General features: G+C 40.7%; 3 protein-coding genes across 5 annotated transcripts in view; 1 reads left to right on the top strand and 2 right to left on the bottom strand.

Moving 5' to 3' along the window:
- The window catches only part of LOC113218091 (uncharacterized), a 21,317-nt gene that overhangs the window by 2,262 nt on the left and 10,219 nt on the right, over positions 1-8,836 (bottom strand). The gene's annotated exons all lie outside the window — the stretch shown is intronic.
- On the top strand, positions 4,309-6,096 carry LOC113218082 (dnaJ homolog subfamily C member 9). Its single transcript, XM_026438271.2, has 5 exons — positions 4,309-4,509; positions 4,865-5,017; positions 5,095-5,211; positions 5,351-5,562; positions 5,652-6,096. Exons 1-5 carry the CDS (start codon positions 4,416-4,418, stop codon positions 5,877-5,879), a joined length of 804 nt encoding a protein of 267 aa, XP_026294056.1. The 5' UTR covers positions 4,309-4,415; the 3' UTR covers positions 5,880-6,096.
- LOC113218080 (inositol polyphosphate 5-phosphatase E) overlaps positions 6,179-8,836 on the bottom strand; it is a 14,842-nt gene continuing 12,184 nt past the window's right edge. For both annotated transcript variants that reach the window (XM_026438269.2, XM_026438268.2), the window contains 7 exons: positions 8,671-8,788; positions 8,375-8,597; positions 8,079-8,297; positions 7,832-7,993; positions 7,627-7,760; positions 7,366-7,544; positions 6,179-7,248 (listed from right to left, as the gene is read on the bottom strand). In XM_026438269.2, coding sequence (XP_026294054.1) covers positions 7,134-7,248; positions 7,366-7,544; positions 7,627-7,760; positions 7,832-7,993; positions 8,079-8,297; positions 8,375-8,597; positions 8,671-8,788 — 1,150 coding nt within the window. In that variant the 3' untranslated portion in view covers positions 6,179-7,133. The remainder of the gene's footprint in view (positions 7,249-7,365; positions 7,545-7,626; positions 7,761-7,831; positions 7,994-8,078; positions 8,298-8,374; positions 8,598-8,670; positions 8,789-8,836) is intronic.

The raw sequence follows: 8,836 nt of genomic DNA, 5'->3' as shown, positions 1-8,836 counted from the left end.
AGGGCCATCCCTCCCGCACAATGTATGCGCAAGTCAATAGGGGGCGGGCTGACGGGGGGAAAGGGTACGGAGAGGGGGGCAGGAACAGGGACCCCCAGCCCTAACCGCGGGGCACGGAAAAGCCAAATTTTTACTCGTGTCCAAACTAAACGAGAAGGGGAGCCTGACCCGAGCGGAGCCCGGGAGAGCTGGCTGGGCGGGGCTGGGGCTGAGCGAACGGGACAGGACAGGCGGGTGGAATTTGAAGGAGGAAAAGATAAGCCTCTGGCACAGTCCAGCAGGAGGAGGAGGAGGGGCTCTTCCACGTCGTGCAGAGGAGGGGCACGGCGTGGCAGGCCGGGGCGTGGCGAGGCGGGGGGCGACGAGGGGAGGCAGGACGTCCCGCCGTCTCCGAGCCGAGAGAAGGGCGAGGGAGAGGAAGCCTTCCTCGGCCTGCCACGCAGCAAAGGGTCAGTATATTCTGTTTAAAAGGGCGAGGAGGCCCTCCTCCCCTGCCTCCCACCCACAGCGATACACAAACAACGGCGTGTCAGGAGGCCCCTCCTAAGAGCCCCCGCAGGCCCCCGCAGTAAGCCCACTCTCCTGCCACTCCCCTCGGCGAGGGGGCCCGGGGCTCGCGCCGCCGGGGGCATCTAGGCCCCTCCTCTCCGCAGTTCGGGTCGCAGCCCACGTCGTGAACGGCGTCGACGAGATGGTCCCGCCGTCCTCTGGGACACACTTTGGCCACTTTGCCCACGGGTCGGTCCGAGCGACCGACATCAAAAGGCCCCCTGCGGTACTCACGTGCGATGTCGGCGAAGAAGACCTCCCGCAGGGCGGCGAACTCCTCCTCGGGCGCCATGTGCGCGCTGCCGAACACCTCGTTCTCCGGCCACACCTCCCTGCGAAGACACGGGAGTCGTGGATTAGGCTGGCGGACGGACTGGAGAGGTCAGGTCACCGCGTCCAACGGTTCACTCACCGCGCTGCTCTCATCAAGCCGACGGCCTCCTCGAAGCTGTGCTGCTTGAGCAGCGTGTAGATGCGGCGCATGCAGTCCACCCTGCAACATAGACAGACACGGGGGGGTCCGTGAGTGTGGGGGTGGACGGTCGGGACCCACCACAGCTGTAGCCGAGGAGGACGCTCGCACCTCTGGTCGTCAATGTCCTTGTCGGACGCAGCGTCGAAAGGTATCATGTCGTCCGGGATGGTGCCGCCGGCCAGGACGACTGACAGCTGCGGCGCCACGACGTCCCACACCTCCTCGTTGGACTGGGTCGGCGGCGGGTTGTTCTTGGCCGCAGGAGTTGATTCTGTGGGGTCAGTGTCGTGGTAAATAAACAACCAGGACAAGGCCATTGCAGCGTGAAAGCTCACGCCGGAAACTTACTCTTGGCTTTCTTAGACCTCTTCTTCTTGCCCTTGTTTTGAACTACCATCCCATGCTGTTTTTTGCAAAAATGCTCCATCAACTTCATAAAGACATGCAAGGTCTCCACCAGATCTTTTAAGTAGTTCCTGGAAAGTTTGAAGCCAGTCATGGAGTTGCTGTCATGTGTTAAATTTCTACAAACCGACATTAGCTTACTTACCTTGACATTTTAGTTTCATCATAAGAGTGGATGAGAGTTAAAAGCAGCTCTCGATATTCAACCAAATAAAACAAATTTCCTTGAATAACCTGAGAAGAACTACGAATTTCTTTATCAGGGGAGGTCTCCATAGAAGCAAGATAGTTTAAAAGTTCTTGATATGCCCGCAGAGCAAGATGCATTCGCCGAGACCACACATACACTTTCTTTTTATCAGTGGCTATCATAGCATGAGAATGTTCAATCTGAGACTGAACCCAATGGAAACACTGAATGTTCATAGTCTCACTAACAAGTTTAACTTGCAATTTATAACTACGATTGAAGCCCATAAAAAATTTAATAGCCCATAGATAAAAAGATTCATCATTAGGTTGCGCCACCCCTCTGAGAAGGCAATCCTACAGATTTAAAAAGAAAGTTTAAGGTCAAAATATAACAGATAGATAGACACCAATCATCAAGAATAAGGAGAGAGGTTGTGCCTACCTTAACATAATGCATCAGTCTGTTGTATGAGCCATTCAAAAATTCCACACAGAACTCTTTCAGAAACAAACGGACACTGAAAGCAGACCTCCTCTTTTCTCCATCTCCTTGCATGGGGGCCTTGTTCTTGGGTCTCTTAGTTTTGGTCTGAAAATAACATCAAGTTAAGTTACCCTTTTCCATCAGCTAGATAACAACTTAAAATACAACTAATAAGATCATTAACAAATACCTTTTTCTCTGATAGGGATAAGTTGTCAACTTTACTAACAGGTTTGTATAAGATCAAGTCATTGTCACTTATTGACTTGACGTTGTTCAAGACAAATGTGCCACCAAATCTTGAATGCCTATAATTTTACGGAAGCAAAAGCATTTAATGGTATAAATATTACAAAGGTATAAATTAATTATGTATGATCGGAAAGTACTGTGAAAACAAACCTGGATCCGGTGTACTGTTTTGTTTTAGCTTGACGTATTTCCTGCTCTTTCATTCTCACTTGCAGGAGAGCCATTTCATCTTTTTCCTTTTCCTGGGTACTCCTCTCCATTGCAACATTTGAGAGCTCATTTGGTTCTTGATCTCTAAGCATCAAAGAAATTATCTCCAAATTGTGCATGAAATACGCCTGTTCATTGTGTGTGCTGGTCATGTACAGAATCAAATCAACCAATCCTGACTGGTGCAATGCCCAAAGAACCTGTTAAACAATATTCAATAGAAATAGATAATATGAAATCTTAAACCACACACAAAAGTTGATGGATAATTGGGAAATTACGAAAGTCACCAACCTGATCGTGCACACTAGCATCGTTGTCAGGCCTACGTTCTGCATTAGGATCAGCAGGTACTTGAAGAACATTTCGAATCAACACAAGAATTCTTTCAAGTACCATAGACTTTTCCTCAGCTCGCTCGTCAGAATCCTAAAACATTTTGTTAAAATGTGTTGAATATATCAAATGTGCCCAAAGTAAAACAAACTATTGAACAGCTAAATTTGAAGTTCACTTTAAAAACAAAAAAAGAGTTCTTTCATCCTATTAAGTATGCACTTACTATTTGCAAAATTTCACCTAATTTCTTTGATAGGATAGCCCAAATGCCCTCTTCATTAAAAGCCTCTTTGTAACTTTGGAGCTGTGTAATAATTTGCAAATAATAATTGCGTGAAGTTTTCTCTGCAGGAAGCTCTTCCCGGTACAGCAGGAGTGCAGGATTGGTCAAATTCACCAAGAGTCTAAATATAAAAATATTACAAAGATTTAGGATAGATGACAATATAATTAGCATGCCTGAAAATTGAACATCAACACCAACCTCAAAGTAACATCAAAAAGATCTTCATCTTCATTGTAGTGTTTGATAATTGGAAGCAGATCAGTAACTAAGACTTTTGCTTCACCCAGAAACCTGCGTATTTCATGATTTTCATCATCATGGCGTAAATAGCGAATGAGATCTTTCACAGTTTCTGAAAAGAGGGTAATGTTTTATTTATCAAGAGAGAAAATATTTTATTAAATATACCCCTGTCAAGATATTGACATTTTTCTTCCACATACCTTTACAGTACTTATCTATGTAGTATTTATTCCCATCAGAATAACCCAACGCACTGCAAGTAGCAGCAAGCTCAGCAGAGAGCACAGAGGAAACCATTCTGCTGAATAAACAAAACGTAAAGCCAATAGATCATTAATTTTATATTTTATTCATTTATTCATTCATGTAATGAGCTTTACACAATGATTGGCGAGGTTAACCATCTGCCCATTCATTGCTAAGTTTTCGATTATCCGATGACAACATCACATGGCTCACCTACAACTCGGGCGAAAAGTTACAGTGTTTGTAGTTCCTTTGGAAATACTGTTCAAATAACGCAAACTCTAACGCAAGAGGACAATTATTTCTCCATTCTTAAGGCACGGCCGGTGGACCAGGGCCCTGAAAAGACAGCTGATATTTTGGCGCGCACGAGGACTTGTTGATGAGCGTGAGACAACTTATGAAAGCAAACTATTTTCTTAAACCAACCAAATCGCGATATTAAAAGTCTATGAGCTTTAAAACTGTGAACCATTATCTTTAATTTAGTCTAAATATGTTGTTACAGATCAAAAATGGACAAAAAAAAATAAAAATGAGTTTTCTTTTTAAGTTGAACTAATGGCTAGATTGGCCACTGCCTTACAAATTTTCATGTCAAAACTCACCGACATAACACCGAATGTATTTAAAGAAGGCAGTTTCACATTGTTCAGGTTCAGTTGGCGGTAAATCTTAGTGTCAAATTCTCTATTATTTGTATTCATTTTTAAAGACATCTTAATTTTGAAAAAATGCCATCTCTTTTGGAATCTTGTGAAAAATTCTTTGAAACCAAAGATTTGTACGAGGTGCTTAATATCAAGAAAGATGCCTCAGACAAGCAAGGTACGAGGGATCAGATTCAGGGTTTTACACATAGTTTGAACTATTCACCCTCCATCATTCAAAGCTCTATTTCTATTTATTCTGTACCTTGTTATTTCACCATATCTTTAAGTTTTACCTAAACTTCAATACTGTCCTTTGTCTTCTTGGCATTCCCTTTCCTCTGTGACAACACAAGGCCTGAAAACGAGACTGGCATTCCTTACATTTTGTTATTCATTGTCTATACTTCTTAATATCTCTTCATGTTCATGTTGATTAGCGTGATAACGTCTCATGGTTTTTTGAAATATTAATATATTGTCTGTTTTTATAGCTAGTATTATTTATATTTTTGTTATTTTCCATTTTGCAGTTCGTAAAGCCTATCACAAGCTATCCCTGATCGTTCATCCTGACAGAGTTGACGAAAACAAGAAGCTTGAAGCTACAGAAAAATTCAAAGTACTGAGTCATGTTCATTCAATTTTAAGTGATAGTGAAAAAAGGAAAATTTATGATGAGACAGGTGCGTCTTTTTATTTGTTATGAACTCTTAAATTTTTTGTACTCAGTGAAATTTTCTCATGACCATGATTATTGCAGGTGATTGTGGGGAAGACAGTGATGAACCAAGTGACCGAGATTGGAGTGCATACTGGAGGTCATGTTTCAAAGAAATCACGGTTGAAGACATTAATAATTATGAGAAAAAGTACAAAGGTCAGCTGAATCTTTGATCACATCTTAACTTTTTAGCAATCTTTCTGTTTTATAACAGTTTGGCTTCACAAGGCTTGACTTTGTACTGTATATATGAAACTATTTCTGATATGTTTGGCGTCTTGCGTATTACCTGCAGGTTCAGCGGAAGAATTGGAAGATTTAAAGAAAGCATACCTGCATGGAAAAGGGAGTATGGATTGGATCCTGGAAGCTGTACCTTTTACCAACACAGATGAGGAAGATCGTTTGAGAGAACTCCTGAAACCTTTCATGGACAGTGGAGAAATTCCTGTTTACAAGAGATTTACTAATGAAAATCCTAAAAAGACGGCTGCAAGGAAACGAAAGGTATTTTAAAACACTTTCCTCCACTATTGTTTATTTATCTTATCATTGTAGATGTTTTAGTTTGTAATACAACTCTTGCATATGCCCAGTATGAGAGAGAAGCAAAAGAAGCAGAAGAACTAGCCGCTGAGTATGGTTTGGATAAAAACAAGAAGTCTGAAGATGATGGTGATGGCAGCCTGATGGCCATTATCAAAGCACGTCAAGGCCAAAGGCTCATTGATGGAGAGAATTTCCTAGACCGCCTAGCAGAAAAATATGCTGCAAAGGTAGCTAAAGGAAGTAAAAAGAAAACAGGATCTAAAAGCAAGAAATGAGTGTACTGTTCCTATTCTTGAATGAATGTTTGATTTTCTGTCTATGCGAAATAAGTACAAAATCTGTAGTTTTCTCAGAATTTGTACTTAAACTATCTTAAGGTTATCTTTAATATTTTTTTTACCTATTGTAAGTGATGATTTGTAAGTTGTATTCTGTTGTTTTTATTTTTAGTTCTTATATAAGGCTTGCAATAATAATGTAAAAATATTTTAATGAGATTTCTCTTGTAGCTGAAAAGAAACCTGTTGACTCTTTAAGGATTTCTCTCAAGGGAATTTCTGGAAGGAAAATGCCGTTATAAGAGGCAGGCATTAATTGTATTTCAGTCTATTGATGGGAGACAAAGATTCTGGGAAAGTGCTTGGTAGATTTCATGGAGGGGTATAAAACTTTAGGACAATATAAGAACCGTACACCCAGGCACTGGGGAAAACACTTTTCTTCTTTTTTTTTTTCTTTTTATGGTAAAGGTATAACTAAATATCAGAGTACCCTGATTACATGCTTGTGTGGATCACACTGTGCATTTGTCCTACTGAGAAGCAAATGCTGATGAATTGACTAGTACAGTATTATTTCTCTTCAAGTATTATTTGAAGTTGACATTTATTGCTTTACTTATTGAAGTAGTATTACTTTCTCTACAATATTGAATGTCCCTCAAAGAAACAATTCCAATCGATGGTCAAATACCATGATATTACCTCTTTAATAGATTGTCAACAAGGCAGCCTCATTATCGTAATAATATTGTTTCCCTCCCAAAGCTTGCTGGCTCTTATCAAGTAAACAATCCATATAAAACCATTCATTTGTCCTAATGATAGGTGTGGTACTAGTACCACTCTAAATATATACATATATATATAATCAATCTGGGATCACAAACACTTATTCCTAGGTTTAAAAAAAAATCACAGGACTTCATCTTACATCAAGCAGAGTACAAAAAATTAATCTAGATATTGCTGCAAAAGAGCCTGCAGTATTACCACATTCCAATACTGTTAGTTGTGCATAATGTATCCAAAGCTCTTTCTAGTACTAATGTTTTCAACGTCAAGTTTTTCTTATGAAACTGAGGAATAAATATAGAACACTGTAAATGATTCAAAATGACTAGACGTAGTAGGTACTGACTAGATAGTAACTCGAGACAGTTGGGACTAGATGATAGAGGTCAATTCACACAACTGGGAGTTACAAGGGAATCACCACACTGCAAACCAGGGAGAAAACCAAGAACAAGTTTATTGAATCAAGCAGACTGTTGATGCTCCATCTCTTTTATCCATAGCTGCTGCTCTGCGTTTAATCCCCTCCAAATAGACTTCTCTATTGAAGGAGCCAGCAGCAAGTGGAATCCTGAAAGTAGAGGAATTGGTTGATTCCAGTGTTGAGGAATTCAGGTATATTTATGGACACAGTTTGATGAATGAAAGATGTGTCAGTTTAGTGAAATTGGTTCAGGATAATACTCACGTATCAATTCCAGGTCTCACATGGCTGCTGAAAAGTCCCCACACTGGCTTATGGTCTGATGTGCAAACTGATTGCACAGAACTGTACTTCTGGCACACCAGAAAAGGGGCACCAGATGGAGTGGTAATGGGCAGAGATCCTCCGAGTAAACTGCTTGCTCGGCGAGGTGCTTGTCGGCACTGTAGAAGAAGTCACAATACAGTATTTACTATCATATGAACAATCCCCACAAAATTTCGTAGCACATCAGGTTTTGATTACTTTGAATAGAATTCTGTCCGTATAGGAAGGAGTTCGCTGCTTTTGAGATGTGTCAAACATCTGCGTTCCAGGATCATATTTGTAGGTGGGCTTAAAGGTGATGGGTCCTTCTTCAAACCCTCGAAATACCATACCTAAAAAGATGTTTTATTTTAGCAATTGAAAAACAAAAACAAAATTGTAATTTTTTTCTAATTCTTCTTACCTTGAAGTATGCTGTTAGTCAGTTGATCCATTTCCATTTTATATGGTGCAGGTAATGGAAATTGTTGTTTTGCCACCCAGTCAACTACTTCCGCCCTAGGCTGGGAAAGTCGAAAATTTAAATCCCCACACCAGAAGACACAGTCAAAGTTTTGAGTGACATCTGAGGAAAGAATCAAAAATGTCACAATGAAACCAACCATGCAATCCAATCAGAGCAGGAGTGTAAATCTTGTGTCCTGACCAACCTTTATTTTTGTGTCTGCAGGGCAGGTTTTTTGGCAAATCAAGTGATCGAACTATTTTCTTCACATCACTAAGACGTTCTTTCACTTTTTCTGCATGTGCTGTGAGATGAGAAGTAATGAACAAAAAAGATGTTCCAAAGAGCATAACGGCTATAGCTACAGCGCCTTTAGTACGAAAGGCTGTTCCTGGACGAACACTAAAGCTTGCTTCTTCAGGAACTGTAAATTTAAATACATGTAAGTTTTAATTATTATTTAACATTGATAAAATCCATGAGACCCATCATAAACAGTACCTGAACAAAACCAAATCAGATCCCTCCTAACATAGAGGGCCAAATGTAAAGTGCCTAAGGCAGCTGAATGCAGTAACACATGTGATGGTCCAATCGTTTCTTGAATTCCTACCTCCCACTCAAATCTTTCTGGGTAGCTTTCTTGGGTGCCAAATACCATAAAGTCTGGCACATGTTCCAGCTCCTCAGGCAGGAGTAAGTCATTAAGCTCAGAAGGTGGTGCCTGGATTTAAGATGGCGATTAGTGTTCCCTCTACACATCAACTTAAAAAAATGATAATTAATGTGATCATCACCTGGCCATTCATGTTCCATGTTCCAACAAAAATTTGAACAGTTCGGGAAGGTAAAACTCGCTCTAACTCTAATGTTCCTAACAATGAGTTTGCAGCAATTCTCCCATGAAGATAGTTCCTGAAATTTTAATATTATGTTTTTGAAAAGTTTAAATTGGTTTTTATT

Source organism: Frankliniella occidentalis, unplaced genomic scaffold (assembly GCF_000697945.3).
Source record: "Frankliniella occidentalis isolate FOCC.00 unplaced genomic scaffold, Focc_3.1 Scaffold463, whole genome shotgun sequence".
In the NCBI taxonomy this organism is placed as follows: domain Eukaryota; kingdom Metazoa; phylum Arthropoda; class Insecta; order Thysanoptera; family Thripidae; genus Frankliniella; species Frankliniella occidentalis.
This window is presented reverse-complemented; position numbering and strand designations above follow the sequence as displayed.

Excerpts from the sequence above, each read along its gene's own strand:
- LOC113218082 (XM_026438271.2), top strand. The coding sequence starts at position 4,416 with ATGCCATCTCTTTTGGAATCTTGTGAAAAATTCTTTGAAACCAAAGAT. Across the intron at positions 5,018-5,094 it reads GAAAATTTATGATGAGACAG|GTGATTGTGGGGAAGACAGT; the intron begins GTGCGTCTTTTT and ends TGATTATTGCAG. Across the intron at positions 5,212-5,350 it reads TTATGAGAAAAAGTACAAAG|GTTCAGCGGAAGAATTGGAA; the intron begins GTCAGCTGAATC and ends TATTACCTGCAG.